At 39.0% G+C, this 21,182-nt stretch overlaps 1 protein-coding gene across 4 annotated transcripts in view; it reads right to left on the bottom strand.

Annotated features, from left to right (window-relative positions):
* The window catches only part of LOC128259864 (echinoderm microtubule-associated protein-like CG42247), a 66,535-nt gene that overhangs the window by 15,230 nt on the left and 30,123 nt on the right, over positions 1 to 21,182 (bottom strand). Inside the window, exon 1 of one of the 4 annotated variants that reach the window (XM_052992474.1) lies at positions 14,941 to 15,398. The exons of 2 other annotated variants lie outside the window; for them this stretch is intronic. In XM_052992474.1, coding sequence (XP_052848434.1) covers positions 14,941 to 15,066 — 126 coding nt within the window. In that variant the 5' untranslated portion in view covers positions 15,067 to 15,398. Of the gene's footprint in view, positions 1 to 3,754; positions 4,124 to 14,940; positions 15,399 to 21,182 lie in introns of those variants that run through there. One more of the 4 variants, XM_052992475.1, reaches the window with a different exon arrangement.

The following is a 21,182-nucleotide window of genomic DNA, read 5'->3' as shown; positions in this document are numbered from 1 at the left end:
CCTGGTTGTCAGTTCAGCTTATGGACACGATCTCATCTCTATTTCACTGGCTCTTTGAGTCAAGCCGCATATTGGAAAGAAGTCCGCCGAAGCCTGCGTGTGTATTGGCATGTGCTTTTATCTCATTGAATGATTAGAGTCACTGACAGTGCCAGATTAGTTGGCCCACAGCCTGAATAATTATCGGCCTAATCTCTTGCCAAGTCTCGTGGCTTGCAGAGTTCAACGAGGTTAATGCTCGAGGAGGAGTTCGGGTATTTATAGTTTCCTAAGCTCTCCATTTGCCTAATCATCACAGTCGCCAAGGGCAAAAACACCACTTCCATTCAAGGCTTGCAGTGCTTTGAGAAATATTTGTGCCATTTTAGGAGCCTTTAAATTGAGTTGTCTCACTCACATTCAATTTGACAAATGCATTTTTCGTATTTTTCGGTCTGCCATATATTTTAGCTTCCTGCCGCAAACAGAAGCCGGGGCCATAATTCAAAATAAATAAATTGTTTAATTTTAATTGTTTTTCGTCTTCCTGCAGCGTCTCGGTTCGTTTCGTTTGATCCGTAGGTGAAAATTCAATTTTAATTCCACATTCGGCTTCAATGGATTTTCAATTTAATTTTCCTTTTCTCCGCACTGCTCTTCCTTTTGGGCCCGGCTCGATTGGTTCCTTTCCTTTGCATGGCAAAGGTGGATGGGATATACAATTATTGTGGACCGAATGAGGGGCCAAAGGACGAAACAAAAAGTGGAGAATGGAATTAATGTAAATTCGATTTTAACACAATTCCTCAGCTAGCAATTTCACATTTGCTTTGTGGGAGGACCAGACCGAACCCCCAACTGACCCCAAAATTGTTTTCGGGGTCTACACACTTGGAACATGTAGTACTCTGGGCACGGGCCCAGCGTGTGCACAAGGTTGCCATCAAAATCAAGGCTTTTAATTGAAATTCAACAAAAATGCAGAAATTCAAATATGCCCACTCGACATGTGTTGGTGCGTATCTATGTGTTTGTCGAGATGTGGCTATCGTGCAAATGGAAAGCCGGAAAACTGAGTCCACGTGTCAATGATTGTTGTTGCTGGCGGGGCAGACACTTCCTCTCTTGGTCAAAATCAATTAAAATTCCGCTAAAACATAATAATAAGTCAAAACCGCCCATTAAAATCGCGAATGAATACATATTTATTGCGTGCAAAATGTCTCCTGTAGTTGTTTAAGTAAAATAAGAGTGAATAAATAACAAGTACAGCCTATCCCCACATTTATCCACAATATTCGGCAATGGCTTTGTTGCTAATGCTATTTATTTAATCAAATTTTATAATTATTCATGGTAATGCGATTATCGCTTCCAGAATTTGGCCACTAATTTTAAGTTATTTAAAGCTTTCCAATTGAATAAGTTTTGGTTGGAAGCTTTTGGAGCAGCATTTTATTTTTCGTTCGATTTCGAAGCGTTTGTTGAATATGAATTCAACATATAGTTTGAATTTATTTTGTCGGCATAACAAATGTTTTTCTTAACTATAACTACATTGTATTTGAGGAAAAAAATAGATAAGATTGGATTTTTTAAATGTTTAGATTAATTAGTTACACAATATGTTAGGGTACTTAAAGAGTCGGCTTAGCAAATGTAAATAATTTATCTGGCTTTTAATTAAAAATTGTTTTTTGCTGCGGCATAAATTTGTGAGCTCAGCAATTTGTGAGTCTTGACACACATCAAAAAAATCATTAAACTAAAAACCCGGATTGACCAAATAATGTTTTATTATAGCATGTTTTACATTTTTAGTTGCGGGCAGATCGAGCATTTAAATTGCCCTAGACCAGTGGAAAAAGCTGACTCCCTTTTGAACTTGGGGAGTGGATGCTACGGGGTTGGTCCTGCCACTTAGCAACTAAGTGGGGGGCTGCTCGGCAAAAGCTTAAATTACCCGCTCAATTAAACTTTAAGCAAGTTGGAAGAGGCCACCAATTCGATACAAAGGGACCAGCAAAATCTAAGCGCAACTTCAAAGCCCTTTCTACGTTTGACGTGCAGCCTCGCAGAAAATTCAGTGAAGCCAAAGCCAGGACCCAAAGGGGGCGAAGGACGAAACCCACTTTCGGGGGGCGTGGCGGCTTCTAAGTGGCAGCTTAAGATGCCGCATTTTACGCATATTTAATCCACAGTCCCACGCTCCATACTCCGCCATAATAATCTTTATGATTATTATCGGCTGTCGGCGGAGGAAAGCGGGGTAAGATTGGTTTTTGTTTTGGTGTAAACAAATAAAATAGTTTGATAAATAAACTGGTAAATACATAAGTACATATTGACATTTATGCCTGCCTGGAACCCCAGAGATTCTCGAAACCGGCTAATGCTAAATGGGCTTTAGAATTTACGGTCAATTTTATGTGTTATGCCAGGCGTACACGTAATATTTACTGTTTCACACCTTTGGTGGCTTTGTTTGGATTAGACTGAGCTTTGGAAATAATGAAAAATTATTTGAAAAATTCCAGTGAAAATGATGAGTGTGGCTTAAAAGGGATAACTTTTTGAATTTATGAGATGGATGCAAATAAATTTATATCAATGCCATTAGTATTATGAAACTCAACCAAATTTGCGTATTTACAAGACTCATTTTCCCTATCAAACAACCAAAAACCCTTGACAGTATGCCCCCTGCCCTCCTCTAATTTGTTTTGATTTCCATTTATTTTGGTTTCGTTTGCCAATTTTGTAGTGAATACTCTGGCACACACGCATTTCACTTAATCAGCAGTTTAGAGCAAGTTAGTGGCTAATGTAAATATCATCTACTCAACGTTGTGTGAACTTTTTGGGCATAGCATAAATTTGCGCTGACATGGCACATGTCGTGCATACATACGGACACGGAGAAAAATCTATGAAATCTAGCATTTTATGTAATAGGATATAATAATCAGTAAGAAAGTGCGACTGAAAAAAAATTTTTTAATTCTTTACAACTTCAAAATATTTAGTCAGTTTTAAAAGACCAAAAAAATATCTTAAAATAATATTAAATCTCTTGCTCTTATTTCTTTTGAATTATATTTAATATAATCATTTATAATTACTTTACAATGAATGATGACTAATTTATAAGAACATAATATAGTATAATTTTAAGAATTTTTTATTAAAAAATAATAATAATAATAATTTACTGTCTTAGTAAATTTTAAAATGAAAAAAACCTCTATTGTCTAATTGAATAACATATTAATGTTATTGTAAAAGTTTATTTAGACTTGAAAGTGTATTAAGAGTTTATTTGAACATATTTCACGAAGTATGCTTCAGAAGCCTAAAATTCCTGAATTCGTATCTCAGTGTCTGCTCTCAACCAAAATGTCGAAGTCGAAGAGAAATATTTAAAATTGAGCATACATCAACGAAGGGCAGCCGGACAGGACTCAGCGGCCAGCACACGTAGACCATTAAAAAACACTTAGAAAAACAACAAAAGTCATTTAAACTTTTTGCCAACTTTTTCCCGCCCGCACACTGCGGCTCCTCAATTTATCCCGGAGGCAAAAAAATGAAATGTGAAATTAAGAGATGTGTGCGAAGGGAAAGGGGATCAAAGGACAGGGGACTGGGACTGTGACCGGGACCGGGAGATGTGTGATGTGATGTGATGTGCCGGACGGACTCTGGACTCTGGACTACGCCGCCCGGAGTCCGGAGTCCGGTCTGCGGACTCTTTGTTTACATTGTGCGGACTGACCCAAGACTTCGTGGGCGATGTGAGCATCACAAAGGGCGAACTTTCCTCGCTATCCTCGTCGATGTACATTTAAGCGAAAGTTTCTTTCCCGTTTGCCGTGTGTGCGAGTACAGAGTGTTCGAGGCACTTTTAATTCAGTTGCAGTTTTATCCGCCGCACAGCATTAAGTCCGTATGAACGTGGATAAAGCGCCGCGTGGAGAGTGCAAAATAAATGTAATTTTCTGCGCGCAAATGAGTTAATTGAAATCATTTACATTTAATTGCACTTTAAATTAGTTAATTCGCTAAGGTTGATTTATGCGGGGGGAGCCCTGGAGGTTCTATTGCTATAATTATTAGCGGCACCGGGTTCACATTGCGTTTTGGTTTCGTTGGCGTTCGCTGAGCAACTGAATCAAAGAATGAAAAAAGGCGGCGGCAACGCTTCGTATACGTTACGTTACGCTGTCCTCAGTCGGCGGAGTGACCACGCACACAGCCATAAAACTCCTATGTAGCGTGTACATAAAGAATATTTAAATTGGCAACTCAGCACCTGAGCTTCCACTTTTGGCGCATTCAGTCAGGCATGAAGTGTACTCCATGTACTCGTTACACTCACACACTCTCGGGCCCACCTGTGCTCATATTTCTCGTATACTTGTATTTATTTATTGTTTGGCTAAATCAGGGCCGTCAATCTCGAAAACTTCGCGGCCATTAGCTGCCACCACCTTCTTTTCTGACCCCCTTCCCCTTTTTGCAGTGTATGTGTGCCGCTGCTTCTGCCACTCACCGCCTGGGGGCGCTGCTGTTGTGAATCAACAAGGCGTTGCTGAAATTGCGCGCCAAAAATCCTCTCGGGGGCACACATATGCATCTGCCCGGGTATTTGAGTTTGTTTGCGAGTCCTGTTCCCCGTGTTCTGCTGATTTGTTTGCCTTAAGAGAAACATTTGCTGCATGAGCTATTGGCCAACGCTTAGCATGTGGGCCAATATTCGAGTAACAGCCCAGCCCATATTGGTTATGCATCGTCGAAGGAATCCACACCCTGCCGAGCAGAGATGTGGCCGATTACCGCCCTTGGGAACTAGTTCAGTTCTAGCTTAGTCTGATTGACTACTTTTGAAAGTAGATGGAATGATTATTAAACTTGCCGACTATTTTCTTCTCAAAACTTCTGTTCAACTTTTTGTTGAACCAGTTTATTTAAATAGAAATTTTTCTTTTTTTTAAAGCCTCTTATGATTTGCCAACGGAATTTTGCCATCGATTGTTTTCAAAATGACCTGAACAATTGCCTGTTTTGTGAAGATCCTTTATGGGATCAGCAGCATGGCTGCTTAATGAACTCAAACCAAAAAACCTCTTAACAAGATAAAAAAGGCGAGACAATCGCTTAATGAACTTAAATTTAAATAAGTGTATTTATTTAGTCAAATGCTTTATCAATTCTTTAAAAAACGTAAAACAAATGCTTATTGTAAAAAATGATTCCAGGATCCTTAACTTGTGGTTCACTATCTGTACTACCGTCCAAAGTGATGTTGGGTTATGAATAGACATCAACCATTTTCTGAACATGTGAATTTGCAGTCTTAAATTGAAGACCCATTTTTATAATATCATATTTAGGATAAACACTAACTCCAAACATTAATTTTCAGATTATTTATAATTACAAATTTAAAGAATAATTTTAGTTACGAGCTTAAGACACAAATTCTGTATTTTTTTTAAGTTCAGCATATAATTTCATATATAATCCGACGTCTAAAATAATTATGTTTCGTATGCTACTAAATCAGAAGATACTATACGCGAAGTGCCTAAGAGTTAACAAATTCAATCCCATTGGATCTATAGCTAAACGAATCGGTCAACTCTGATGGGCAAATCACAAAATGAAGTATGCATGCCCACATGTATATAGTCCTAGCGGAGTGTTTGTGTGCGTGCCAAAAGAGCCGTATAACTTTCACTTGCAAAAGAGTCTCAAAGGAAAGCTCTAGAATAGGAGGAAGTGGGGCGCGCTTGGGTTTTCCCCGCTTTTCCTGGCATTGCTTTTGTAGTTGCTTTGTTTTGTGTTGCCTTTCCCTCTGAGACGGCCACTTTCGCTCTCCGCCTTCGGCTCTCACACTCACACTCGCACTCCCGTTGGCCAGGACATTGGTGTTTTGTGTTTGCATTGGTACTGGTGTTGCTATTGGTGTTGGCCCGCTTTTGGCTTTGTGTTGATGTATAGTTTTGCGGCAGGTGCGGCTAGGGGGTGGGGTGAGGGGTGAGGTGGAACCCAGGTCCGTTCCTGGGCAAGTTGATGTGGTAGTTTAGCTTATTGCTTTTCACTTTGAAGTGGCTTATATGGATATTTATTACCATGCCGGTTGTATTTGAATTTACCAAGCACACAGCACGAAGCACCCGCCAGTGCTCTGAGCCTCACACTTTTCTCCCAGTTTCTTATGGTGCCTTTTGCAATAGTATTTGCCTTTGATATGGTGGCCTACGGGCTGTACTTCAACGTCTACTCTGCCTTTTTCAATTTTGCCTAGCCTTCTCCTCTCTTTTTGGTTTGTGAATGAAACTGCATAATATACGTGGCTTTCTTTCAGACCAGTTATTGCCCAATGTTGGGCCCACTTGTTCGGTTTTCAGTTGGGAAATAATGGAAATAATTAGCAAGCACCGGGAGAAAAATGTCCTCGTTATTAGCTTGCTTATTCCGATTGCAGCCTGCGGTCAATTTCGTTGCCATATTTATTTATGGCCAGCTAAACAGCTGCACAATTGAATCGCCCAAAAACGGGCCTGGTGATGCTGATTTGGGACTGCTTATTAAATATTTTAGGCTCTTTTGTTTGCTTTGTTGGTGCTTGTCTGGCATTGTCACTTTGTCCGGCATATTAATGCGGTTATTTAAACAAGCTTAGGCGGAAAAGTCGGCTCGGCTCGGAAAATGCTGAATATGCGACACCGCAATTATGTGTTACCTACTTATGGCGATGGCCCACAGGGCGTATGCTTGTCAGGCTGTTGCTTCTATACTACGTTTATGTGAAGCAGTTTTTGTGAAATTAATTAACGGAATATATAATTTCTTAAATTAAGTTAACCGAAAAAAGGAAACAAACTTAGTTTTCAAAATTTGTGGAAATCTGTTCAATTTAATTTCGTTCTATTTATCTAATTGGTTTGATTATAAAGAATAAAATGATTAAGTTTTGTTCTAGTTCAGCTAAAAAATAATTTAAAAGCATTCTTAAGGACTTGTAGTGCATACTGAAATATAAAGTTACGTTGCTGTTATCTGTCCTCCACACCATGGTTTCTTTTTAATTTTTGTAGTAGATTTTTTGATAGTCTAGTTTATTACTTTAAAATTATCTGATATATATTATATAATATTATTAATTAACTGATATATGTTTTAATCTTTAAGGTAACTTCAACTTGTAAACTTAAGGTTTCAATGATATTCCTAGCATAAACTCATGACCTAATGCCAGCCCAGTTTACCTCACATTTATCTTGAAGGTTAGCGTCAAGATTAATTTTGTTAGCTCGACCTTTCTGGCCATTTGTGCTTGTTGCCTCTCGTTTCTCAGAGCGTGTCGAAATAAATCGTCTTAGTTCTGTTGGTTTGCTTTGACTTTAATTGAATTAAATTGATTTTGCTCCACTTCCCAGCCGGCAGTCATCAATTGCGACTCCAGGTGAGAATGAGCTGCTCCCGTTGCCTTCGCACTTGATGTTTATAAATAGAATTTTCTAATCTGGCCCCTCGCACCGCAAATTTGACATGACAATCAACTCAACTTGGACACGTATTAGACGCACACACCCGCACTGGAACGCAATGTTTATGTTTTTCCAATCAATTGTGTCACAAACATGGCTATGAAAATAAATACACCCCCCCACACACACACACACCCACTTACGCCCAGGACATTCTGTTACTGTTGTGCTCGAACGGATAAACACTGGCACACGCACACAAAAGCTCAGATACAGATACATTTGATGGCCATTCTCTGGCATAAAACAATAACAAAAGCGTGTTCAACGTGGACAATGAACCGAAAATGAAAATGAAAACTCGCCGAAATTGATAGATACATAGATACAAGTTCGGATGGTCGTATAGTGGGATAGTAGGATCCATAGCATATGAAACTGCAATTTACAGCCATTGTGCGACGGTCGGTCAGTGATTGTTTGGACAGTGGCACAAATGTGATTGACTGCGCACACAACTTTTAAGTGGAAACTCGATTGCTCACTCTATTTGTCTTGCGGCCACGGTGGTAAAAGTTTGTTCAAGTTTAACGACTGCCATTTTTGCTGAAGGTGCTCGGTGCTCGATACTCGGATCACTGTACAATGTTCACAGTTGTACAAGAATGAAAAATAAGTTTTAAAAAATTGAACTGGTTCTAAGTTCGACCCCAATTGTTTCAAAGTCTGTATTAAATTGAATGTTAATTGTCTTATTTACAGTAAATTTATTTGGAATTTTGTAATTTTCTGCGAATTTGATGTGCGTGCTTAATAATACTTTTAAAACTACATAAAACTAATTCATATTTGACGTTCAATTATTAAATTCTTAGAAACAGTATATTTAAATTATTGTTCGTTGCATTCCACTTCTTTTCAGTAAGCTCTGTAAAACTGTGAACCCCGTTGATCTATTTGCTTCACTGTACTCAAAAAAGAGGTACAAATACTAAGCACCTGCGGCGCTGCCTTTTTCATTGCCGTTGAGTTTATGGGAATTCGAAATATTTTCATAAAAGCCACGAAATCGGCCAGAAAAATTCACATTTCGGCCAGCGATGACAATGCTTGCACTTCTCCCAACCCGAATTTTCCATAAGTGTGTATTTCTATGCTTGTTGCCTGGTTATTGGGAATTGTTGGTTCACGACTGGGGGCCATATTTTCAATTTCTATTGTGGCTGTCATGTCTGCACTGCACAGTGCTGCACCTCCTCTTCGAAGCTCAACTTGTTAATAAAAGTTTACCGATTTTTGGACGTTGCAAGAATGATTACTGCCACACTGCACACAATTTAAAGTTTTCCCCGCTCATACATAAATCAGCGAAAGGAAAATCCTCCTCGAGAGCTCCGAAAGAACCGCACGACAAAAAATATTGTCCGCGAAAGTTGCCCGCTTCGATGCGTGCAAAGTTGTTTAGTGAGAAACTTCAACTGGACATGGCCGAAACTGAACTTGGCCGAAACGCAAAATGGTACAAAGTGTGCCACGACGGTTGCGGCGGGGTGGTCCGCGGTAAAATTAATAAAAGTCGTAATAATACTCGCAATTTCCTTTTAGCGCCGCCCCGCCATCGCACATTTTCCTTCGCCTTTGTTTCCTTTTCTTTTGCATAATTTTTTTATTTTATATATATTTTCTTTCGCTGGCCCGGCTTTTCCGTGGCTGTATGGAAATTCCATAGCTCTTTTCCCGATGCTGGACGTTGAGAAGTTTTTGATTTAAATAGTTTCGCCTGGCATTTTACTGCTTGGCTGGCATTTTTTAGCTGCCATCGACTCCTACAAGTCCTTATTATTTTTATTGTGTTTTCCCGTTCGGATTCCTTGGCTGCCATGGGCGGATTATTATTAGTAAACATTATGGACAAGGTTAGGTCATGATATATATGGGGTCGCCGCCCCATTCCTTCCCTCCCCTCCAGCGGAAGTTGGGCGGCCGGGGCTGGGGCTGACTTATCGTCGCCATTTTCAGCGACGAGTCTTCGTGCATAAATAATTTGTTGGGCATTTATTATTTGTTTTAGGTGTAAATATTTCAAGCTCACAAGTGAAGCAGGCTGGAGAAAAGAGGTCGAGGTTTATAGCTTAATTATTCCCATGCATGAAACGAGCCTTCTTTGACTCCGCTTCCTTCCTTCTTATTTTCCGTCTTCCAGGCATTGTTCGGTAACCCCTTTTGTACGGTCATGGGTCTTTTTATTTCTCCCCGGCACACGCATACAATACATAATTTTTTATGATTTATAAAATGTTTGTTTGTGCGCCTGCCGGGGAGTGGGCTGGGTATAATTTTAATTATTTCCTACATGTGCGTGGTTTATTAATGGCCACGTCAGCTCAGCCCGGCTTACACTTCCCCGGCTTGGCTTACCCTCTTCTCTCGCTTTTTAATGGAGGTCAACTTTAGTTGGACAAAAAATTGCATAAAGATTTATTGCACTTGACAAGTTTTTGTTAATGATTATGGCACGTGCTATGGTCGCTGTTTTTGCCAAGGTTTGGCTACCCCTTTTTCTACTTAAATTTACTATCCCCTTCGAGGGAGGCGATAACCTTTCAAGGATCTAGTTTGTGTGCTTGCACCGAAAAAAAAGAGTTGAAGAGTTGTAACATATTTGAAATGTTGATGTAAAATATATTTATATATATATTATTTTTAAGGTTGAAAGTTTAACTAAAATTGTTCAACAATTTCATTGTGAGAAGTGAAACAATATTAAGATTTTTAACTCGCTAGCAGGCAGTATGACCAGTGAACGGTCAACGCAATTTCATTTCCAATTTTTAAATATTTATTAAAAGAAAGCCATTAGTGCAGAGTACATGACTCATTTAACTGCTATCTTTTTTTTTGTGTATTGAAGAAGGTGGGGTAGGGTTGTCTTATTTTATCAACTTAATATTCAATATCCTGAGACATGTGTGTCCTTGGCCATCGAAGTCACGCAGTGTCAATAAATTAATATAAATGTCACTTGCCAGACTGCATCCCATAAATTTTTCAATCATTTCGGCAACGCAGCGGTTTTTCCGCCCGAGCCACGCCCACCTAATAGGATGGGGGGGTGGATCCCGGTGGAAATACCGTTACAGGAGCACAAAACTGATTTGAATTTAATTACTTGCTTGGCATATTTTGTTATTTTTCCGTAGACCGTTAAACGTTATGCAAATTGCTTCGACTTACAATACAAGAAAATGTTTCTTTTCTGTTGCCACTCGCTGACAAATTGTTGATGAACGTTGAATATATATTTTCTTTTCTTGTGGTGCCAAGTGGAGGTGTGGGCAGTGTGGGCGGCGTGGGAGGTGTGTGGAATCCGTAATTGCATTTGCGTGCCGAGGAGCGGGAGACGTTAATGAGCGCTACCGAAACGCGCTGGAATGTCAGCCTTACTAAATCATCATGCCAAAAGCAACGGCCAGCCTTGACGTTTTACTGAGGAAGGTAATGGTTGATGGGGTGCTGGGTAGTGGGTGGTGGGTGGTGGGTGGTGGCTGGTGGTTGGTGGCTGTTGGTGTGTGGATCGGACACGGTCCCAGATATGGCGAGGCTGTGCGCGTGGGCTGGGCAGGGCGTGGTCCTCACACTCACATACATATCACATGTGTCCTTAGCATAGCCAGTGACATTTTCTGCTCCATTATTTTCATCATGTCTGACAGACGACATTTCAACATGCAACTAGCAACTAACGGGGGCAGCTAACACTACCCGCCTTTCCATCTCGCATTTCCCATTTCCCATTTCCCCCTAGCCTAAACCAACAGTAACACGTATGGCAAGTGTAACTCGAACTGCAAACTGCACACACAGAGAAAAATTCAATTTTGGTATAAATAATCACGTGAACTGTAAACGTTAAGGAATAAACAAATTTTTAAATTATTTTGCTACTTCTAATTTAAAGTACTGAACTGTTTGGATGCAATTTAATTAACATATATTTTTATAACCTTGCAGATGGTATTATAATTTCAGTGAAGGAGACATTTCCGACACAATAAAGTATGTACATTCATAATCAGCATCACTAGGAGAAACAATCTAGCCATGTCCGTCTGTCCGTTTCTACGCAAGCTAGTCGGGGCAACAAACAAAAAATCGGGGAAAAACAACAAACCAAAACTTTTAATTTTGTGGTTGTTTAATTTTTTTTTGTTTTCAGTCATGGTTTATTGTTTCGGAATTTTGTTTTCAATTTGATTTAAGTCGGACGAATATATCATAAAGCTCCCATGTATTACATATAATAAAATTACATAAAATCAAATTGGCAAACGAAATTGTTTATCCTAACATTGAGAAGTTGTGGCCCGAAAAATGTGCAGCTTAATGTGCGATATGGCTTTAAAATTTGAAAGCATTTAAGTAGGCCTTTTTTTAATTTTAACCTTAGATCTTAAACTTAACTTACAAATTTAAACAAATTCATGACCCATAATTTTTCTGAGTGCACTGCAACTGCAAAGTGCTGCCAAGTTGTCTTCCCGCTCCCTTTCTTCTTCTGCTCAAGTCGGCCATTTCGTCGTGTCTGCTTTAGACACCAATATATTATGCCATTGCCATGGTGTGCGTGCGCGGGTGTCTGTCTGTGGTAAGTGTGTATGTGTGTGAGCGTAAGTGGCAGTTCCCTGTTGCATGTGCTTTGCATGTGTGTGGGGTGCCAGATACCCTTACTAGTACCTATGCGCACCCTCTTATCCATCCACACACCAGATTTCAGGATTCTCAGAAGCCCTTCGTCCTTTTGAATCCTTCTTACGCATGCAGCCCATCTCATTCGCTTAGGTCGAGTCAGCATTTTGCATTGCAAATATTTATACCCTACTTATGTTGAGTTTTATGTGTGTGCCCATGAAGTTTGCCCTGACTGACCGATTTCGGAATGGAGATACATGAAAGGGTAAATGTCTTTTTGCGAAAAGAAAAATATTTCATGGTATCCGATCATTGCAAGGATCAAGCTTTCCAGCCCGTTCATAAAATAAATGTTCACTTGAACAGAGATCGATCTCTTTTGTTTAAATCATAATTTGTAACATTTGTATTAGAAACCTTAATGCAAAAAGAAAAATAGTTTTCTTTTAATAAAAATAAATTTTAACGATTTAAAGATTTTGAAAGTGGTTTAATATATTTAATAGTTTAATGTAATTTATCAACTTTCTCTTAGTTGGTCTTGTACAAAATAACAAACAGTTCTTTATATGTATTTCGTTTTCTTATTAAACTCTTTGCCTTTCCCGTTCACCTATTGGCAATTTTCACTGTACGAGGGCCATTTGTCCTTGTGCATTTTGGGAGTTTCGTTGGGCTTGGCATGGCGTTTTTTCTCTACCACTTGCCATGCAATTAATTTGGCGCAATTGCATGCCATCGAAAATAATATACAGAGATGGAATATTGTAAATGCCATCTAGACACATTTTGCATGCAAATTTGACACTTTTTGCCTCATTATTTGACGCCATAATAATAATTCTGGGTCGGGCAGAATGCCAGCATATTTCATTTGATGCCAGCGTATGTGTGAGTTAATAAGGAAATATCCTTTTACACATGTGACCCTAATAATTTCCCGAGTTCTTAGGTTCCGAGAGCAGCCTGCATTACTAATAATAATGCCATTGTATGCATGCGTATCTGTGTGAGCGTGTGTGTGCGGTGGTATTGGTGGGGTATTTTGTGCTGTGTTGTGATTTATTGCATTCGTGTGCCAGATTTTACAAATGTAATGCGCCACACTATGGCTCCGCACCGCACCGCACCCCGCCCTCCTTTACGCCCTCATGCATATGCAAAGTCTCGAATATTTTGCCTTGTGAATGTGTCACAGTGTGAGTGCGTATCTATGAGGGCTCCGAGTGGGTGTAGGTGTGTATTTTGTGTGTGAGTGTGTGGAGGAGTTCTCGCATAAATATTCCGTACGGAGTCATATTTCTTTCTTTCGCTTTGTATGCGCTCCACTCTTTCAAAGTGGCGTGGACATACGTGTCGGAATTATTTGACTTCCGTTTTTCGTTTTCCGTTTTGCCTCTTTTCGGCTTCAGTTTCAGTTTCGGCTTGGGCACAAGATGAATATGAAATTTTTATTAGCTGGCAAAAGTTGTAAATGCAAATTTGTTAACCGAAGCGTACAAAGGACTCCTGTTGCTCACAAGATTCACCCGGATCACCTGGGCCGTGATGTAAACGGAACTAGTCAACTCACAAAGCAGAAAAATCCGGATTTCTTGAATTCATTTATGACAAAGAACAGTTTGCGCAATATTAAAACTAAAACGTTGTCAGTCGATGGAAAATGCACACATGACTATGTGAAAATGTGAACTGTGATGGCCTTCACTTCAAATATTACGTATACGCACACACACTCAAACAATCGGAATGGGAAAAGGAAACTATCTGTAGCAATGCGCATAACTATGCATAATTGTTGTAAAATGTCTGAGCTCGAAAATCTGATAAATTATAACTGAAAAGTTTTTTGAGTGCGCCAGCAAAATTTTACGCAACTCCAGCCACGCCCAGCAGGGCAGCAAAGGCAATCGTCCCCGTTCCAACTGAAATTGTAACTGAATCCCAGGCAAAGCCAAAAGTTGAAACATATTCAATTTATGACTCTAGATGAAAATTCCCCCAGCATTTAAATCACTTATGCACTTAATCAGTGCACTTAAAATGCAAGAGATGTGCCACTGCAGAGACACTCTGACAGTAGCTATGGCAAGAAATTCACAATCATTTCGCAGGCACTTGTTAACAATATTATGGTGACGGCCCTGGAATTTAAACCGCAAAATTGTTTAAAGAACTTACACAAACTTGTCAAATCGAAAATTGTAAACAGCTTTAAGCAACAATCTACAAAAATTACCAGAAATTTACTTGAGCCCGATTTAAGAGGTTATTTTTATATGGCTTAGAGAATATATATTTTTAGCAATCTATGTGAAGTATAAAAGTTTTCAAAGTTATAAACGGAAAGCTGGGCAACCATATCAAAGAAACTTTAACAAAGCTATCAAATCATTTTAACTAACATTTCAATATTTGAATTTACTTAATATTTTCTTAATATCCTTGTTTTATTTGTATTGATTTGTTTTTGAATTCATATATTTAACATTTTGTAATCAAAAATAAATGTATACATTTAACTGTTCTAATTTATGATGGACTAACTTAGTTTCATTTCATAAATGGAGTGGCTTTCTCTAATTTGTTGCCCAGTGTATTGCCTGGATTGCGTGTACGCCATTTGATTTTAGATTGCTTTTAGGGAGCCGAGAGAAAATGTTGACACTTTTGATTACGCAGTATAATAGTTTCTCCACCAGCAACCCCACACTCGCACTTTTCCCCTCGATCAACAATCGATTTGCGAGGAAATTGATTCGAAATGTATATTTACATGTGAGGTCTGCAGAAATGCATTCACAGCCGACTCCTTGGCCCAAAAATCGCGGAGAGTCGCCTTCTCCGGCGGCTCTCTGTGCGGATAAGCGGTCATCTCCGTTGTGGTCGATTCGGCGTACATCGATTGCGATTGTTATTATAATGCCAATTACACCAACTCGCGCACACGCACAGGCACACCGGACCCACACTTTTCCTCAGACTACTTAGCCTAGTTTTGGACTTTGTTTCGGCGGTTTTGCTGCCACCACACGCCTTGACTCGGATTTGGAAATAAATGAATTTAGAGCACGTGACAATTTGCGCCTTGATTTATGCGCCAAGGTTTTCTCGTCGCTTATTTATGCTATGTTTATTTTCGGCCGTAATTTGAATAATACGTCCGTATAAAAAAGCATTTATCACAGTTGATATAATTAATGTCACTTGCACAACAAATGTTTAATATGAATTCGCACGAATGCGTCAGCAGACTCAAGGAAATATTTTCGGAAATTAAATTGCTGCCTCGCCGATTTCTGGTGCGTGGGAAGAGTCCTTTCGAATGTCCTTTGGTCGGAGAGTTTTCCATGTAACCGCATTAGCCGCTGCTAGACACCAAACTGTGCCTACAGTCGTGCTGAAAAGTTTGGTCAGGCGCGTTTTCCAAACCGCAGGCCAGCACACAATATGACGCAAAATATTGCACCGCATACATAAACATAAACCGAGGGGGCACATCGGGGTGGAAATCGGGGGGAAAATGGGGGGAAAATGGTGGGAAAGTGGCAAGAAGGTGGCTGACGAAGAAGAAGGACCGTCTTGTCACATTGAGCCTGTATGTGTGACATGGTCTAATGGCATTTCCAAATAGCTTGGCGAAAAACTTCATACGACAAGCACACTCACACAAACACACTTTCAAAGACTCACTAACACTCTCTCAACTTGTCAGGCCATCAACAACGACAACAACAACTACAACAACAACAACAAATATAACAGTTACAACAACAAGGCCAACAACAATGGCGACGTTTCAATTGCATTTCCGTTTGTACCAGTTTTCATTTCAAAACTCATAAGTTTCAGACGACATCAACGACGACGACGTGACCAGCGGACTCCTCTTCTTCTAGCCAGCACTTCTTCTTCTTACACAGGAAGAAATTTAATGAACATATAAAATTTTTTTTTATTTTGACAGTCAGATTTTTCGATTTTAATATTTCATTATGGTGTGAACACAAATGGTTTAACAACGTATCAATAACATATACTTTGTATAAATATATAATTTAAAGTGAGGCATCCTTTTGTAATATTGAATAACATGTACAGTTAATTTTCGTTGGCTATCTAAGTGTGCAAATTTAATTCTTAAAATAAAAATAATTTTCAGTGTATCCAAGGGGAGACGCTGTGGTTGGCAGCGCGGGACAACTGTTTGCAAATTCTAAAAACTTTTCAATATGTTTGACGACGTGTGCCACACACAATGGGTGGGAAACACTTTTTGCTTATTTAAGCGAAGGTGGAAAATGGTGCAGGATTATCTGCAGGTGAACGAGAAAGTTTTCTTTCGGAAATAATGGATGGATAAGGACAACGATTATGCAAAAGCACGCACTATGCATGTATTTATAAGGAAGTATCATAGTTTAAACAGTATTCTGCAATAAAATGTTAAGTACGCTTGAAAAGTTTAGTTTAATCTCACTGTTGGTTTATAATCAAACCATTCAGGAAATGGAGAAAATAGAACATTTTCCTAATGAAAAATGTATTAAAAAATGCATTGATTTTTTTAAATATGCTTTAAGAGCACTTTACTTTATACTTAACCAATTTTCTAGCTCATCAGTTTGACCAAAAATAGTTTAGTTTCATGGACATAAACAAAACAAATAAATATAAGCTTAAAATACTCAATTTATTTAAACTTGAGCATGCAAAAAAAATTCAAATCAGAATATAAATATGAAATTTTTCTTTTTCTAAGAAAAAAAAGTTTAAGTTTCACCACAAATAAAAGTAAATTATTTAACTCGATATTTAACAGTATTTCTAAGCGTCAGTTTTAATGTTCATATCCACTTTTCCAATAACTGTTTTAACTAAATAGAAGTCCAAACTAAGTACAAAAACGTGACTTTAAGCATAAGATACTGACATTTTAAGCACTTTTTTTTAACCAATGCTTTACTACCCCAAAAAGTGCGCTATAAAAAGTTTCAAAGCAATGCTACAGTGTTTTTATCGGACTTGCTACAATTTAGTTCCCTAGTGCAGCCGGCCAGCTCTCTCGAGTGAAAGTTGTTGTCTAAGGGAAAAACAACGGAAGTTTTCTCCTCGACCCGCAGCTCGTAACCCCGCCACTATCCTGGTGCTTCCACTTTACCACTTGAGCCGCTTGACAACTTTCACCATTAGCGGAACAACGGACAAACACCAGCACATTCACTCACAATATGGCACACAAGTCGAATTTGTAGTCAGCGCCATCAATTCGAGTTGAAGACATTACCCAGCCGCTTTTCCAGCTTTTCCAGTCCCCCACCACAAAACCCAACCCGCTTTCTGGAGGCCTGTGTTTTATTGCTCTGTGCGCTTTGAGGGCGACAAGAATGTTTGCCGAGTGCTTTACAGCACCACGGTCCGGTGGATTAAGTTGCTTTGCATAGTTTAAAGTGAGTGACGTCAGTCGCAGAATTATGAAAACTGTTTTAGGGGGCATGTGGGCAGCACCCCCAACCCAACCCTGTAAAATTCGGGGGTGTGCGTCTGTAAATAATTTATTTATTCTGCCGCCTCTCGGCCAAAGCCGTTTAGACGACTTCCCTGGCTGCGGGGAATTTGTTGTCATTTATTACAGTTGCTGCCAGTTGGCCACTTGCTTTTTTGGCAACACCAAAGTCCGTGTTGCCAAACGTAGAACGAATAAACAAATAGCCAAATAACCCAAAAAAAAACCCCAACAAATTCTAATTACTGTCATTTGGCTCTGGTCTAAGTTTTTCTCGGAGGCTGCGGCTTGGGTCTTGGCAATAAGTGCTCTGGCCCAGCATAAATTGGCTTCGGAGCAGCCAAAAACTGCTGAACTCTCTCTCTGTCTTATTTTTGATTAAGATAATATATTTTAATTTTGTTTTATGGCAACGGGAAGTAGTAAAAACGAGTGAAATTATTACAGCTCATCTCAAACAAAAACAAAAGTCGTTTGCCATTTATGGACCAGTTAAAGTGGACCATTTTAGCAGACATTTCAATGAGGGAAAATGGGAAAATGAGAATGTATCTCCGATGATTTAAATTGCCGATTCTAATTCCGCTTTTACGGGAGGGGAAGCCAAATAAGTTCAACCCTTTTTATGTAGCTCACTCGATAAACTTTTATAGTTTCTGTTACTGCCGCCGACGGCACTCTGAAGCCTTCCGCAGTTTAAACTGTCCTCGGCTATTTATTCAACCCAGGTCCTTGTTGTTGCCGTTGCAATTAAAAACGCTGATATATGTTCTTTTTACAATTCAATAAATTTACGCAATGCTTTACAGTTGCCAGTCAACCCGGCGAACCTCCTCCTGGCTTTTAATGCAATATTTGTGTTCGCCTGTGCGCGCTTTTTGTATACAATTTATTTTGACTCTGTGGCGCGGCGAAACGATTCAGAATCTTGCAAACCAATGACAGTTTAATTAATTGCCGCACTGTAATGCGTTTTAAATTGTCATGTTTATACAGAAAAATGCTGCGAGGCCCTCTGTATTGGTCCAGCATGTCCTTTCTGTTTGTGGGCGAGCGGAGGGACAAGTTGTCCTTTTATTGCCAGTGTGTGGGTGGCTTAATGCCTGATTGTGGAACAATGGCAGAAACTGCGAGTAATAAAGCAACATCATTATATTTTCCGGGTTTTTGATAACTAAAAAAAATGTCAATAAAAAAAATTCCTGTTTATAAAAAATTTAACATGGATTTCGCATTATTCAACAGAGAAAATATATTTTTAAATAACTAAAAAAGTACGAAAAACTCATATATGTTTGTGTTTTATTTTTGTCAATGGAAACTCAATTTGGTTTTAACTTTATTTTTATTATAAATATTTGTTTATTTTTTTAATCCCAATTAATGCAATATTTTTAAACAAAATTGAATCAACTATTTATTTAGCCATCTGCAGATTTATGACAATTTGCCGTCCAGTGCCAATTTACAGCCACATTTAATAACATACAATCAAAATCAGTCCCATTGTAGGCCATTTATTCGCAGAAGGATGTTTATGGGCCGCAGGAAGGCTGGCGGTAATATTGTTATTCATTTATGTTTCATTGTTTTTAATAATTGTTATTATTGTCCGGGGCTGTTTTTCGATTTCAACACCTACATATTTTCATAGGAACTCGCACATGCGGTCGCAGCCACCCGCTACCCGAATCGCTAATGCAATTCCAATGGCCGCAAACTACAGCAACTAGCCATTTAAATGTCAACCACAATGAGGATCGAGTGAACATATATGAATATATATGAATATTCACATATTTATGCACCACATCTGTGCATATGTGTGCGTTAAGCCACGGCATGCAACTGTTCTGATTTGATAAGACGCTTAAGTGCTTTGGTTGGACTAATTTATTAAAGTGCTTTATTAATGCCCTTACGAAATCCCAGCCCCAATTTCGTCGAGGCATCTGGATGTTCCTAATTGTGGGTCCTGCCCGAAGGAAAACAACGGCAGGCCAACAACAATGGCGGTCTGGGTCACATTTTCCAAGCCAATGCGCCTGCAACTCTGCGAATGCGTAATATTAATAGGCGTCTACGTAAGCAAAATCTCATGGCTCCCGCTCCAAGTTTCCATGGTTGTTGTTGCCGCTGGTGTTGCTGTAGCTTTTGCCATAATTGCAAAACGCCTTAAGGCTATAGACGCGTTCGAGCCAGTACATATGTCTATACATATGTAAACAAATAATTATGACCTCAGAGGGTTGACTGAATACTCTTACGAACCTAGTGATCCTTAAAAATAAAAAGGCACTAATTCTTCAAAATCATTGTCTGACGATTGTCAGCTATTGACTTTCAATAATGATGAATTAGTTGTTTGAAATACTTTTTTGTGTATATAAAAGATTGTTACGTTTTAATAAAAAAGTTCAGATAATTAAAAATTAAATTTAAGTGCTAGATATGTAATTACAAGCTATGCAAATAGAAATATTAAAAGGGCTCCGAATGGTATAAGCCTTTTATGTTAAATTATTTTTTCAAATAATTTTATATATATTTTAGGGTTAAGAATTGTGTTTTTAAATTCTTGAATATACTGCTGGCTAAAGCTTATATATTAATATTAATTGTTAGACTAATTTTCAGCCAGTTTTAAAAGTTTTGCAGAATAATTATTTCAACGATTTTGTAAGAAAGGAACCATTTTCTAATACCTTCGGATAAGTACAATAACTTCCCTCTCTTTCTTAGAGACAAGATTTCCGCCTAATGCACCTTCATTATGTGCGCACCAAAATAAACACGTATACGTAATATGTATTCTCATACATGCACGCATATTGTTCAACAATTTGCCGACTCAATTTGAACTTGACTCCAATTAGTTTCGAAGGCGTGACACAAATTGTTTGTTATTGTTCCTGGCCTGAAAGCCATTTAATTATAGTAATGTAATTTTTCAATAATCGAATCTATCCACAGACCGAAGCAATTATTTCGGGGCCTTTTCAGTCGACCTGATTGGCAAACAATTTAAATGAAAAAGTGCACCAGCAACTCACAGCGAAAAAAATGGCACCGAACAACAAATTAAGAATCCGATGAAAGGCGGCAATTAAACGGTAAAAATCCAGTTGCCTGCTGCTTCAGAATCCCCTGAATATCCCGATGCTGCAGCAGGTACGTGTGCCAACTGTCAATTCAGTCAGTTGCCGTAATGCTGCACTGGGCGGACAACTCAAAAATGTAAATCAAGCATGGCTCTGATGACGTAGTCAGAAAATCATTAAAATGAGCCCACAACGGCACCAGTAGATCCGCCCGAGAAGAGTCAGCAGCGGTCAACAACACAGGACAGCAGAGAACAAAAAAAGACCAGTCTGTGTTTACATTTGTGCCGAGCAATTAAAAAATCATTGCAGAAGCAGCAAACAAGCGGGATAAGTTGAGGAGTTCGGGGAGTAATGGACTACGCAGTGATGTTTAAGAGAAGCTAATACTCTTTAAAGCTAAAATATTTT

This window comes from Drosophila gunungcola, assembly GCF_025200985.1.
Source record: "Drosophila gunungcola strain Sukarami chromosome 3L unlocalized genomic scaffold, Dgunungcola_SK_2 000009F, whole genome shotgun sequence".
Taxonomy (NCBI): domain Eukaryota; kingdom Metazoa; phylum Arthropoda; class Insecta; order Diptera; family Drosophilidae; genus Drosophila; species Drosophila gunungcola.
The sequence above is the reverse complement of the archived record's forward strand: the minus strand, read 5'-3'. Positions and strand labels throughout refer to the sequence as shown.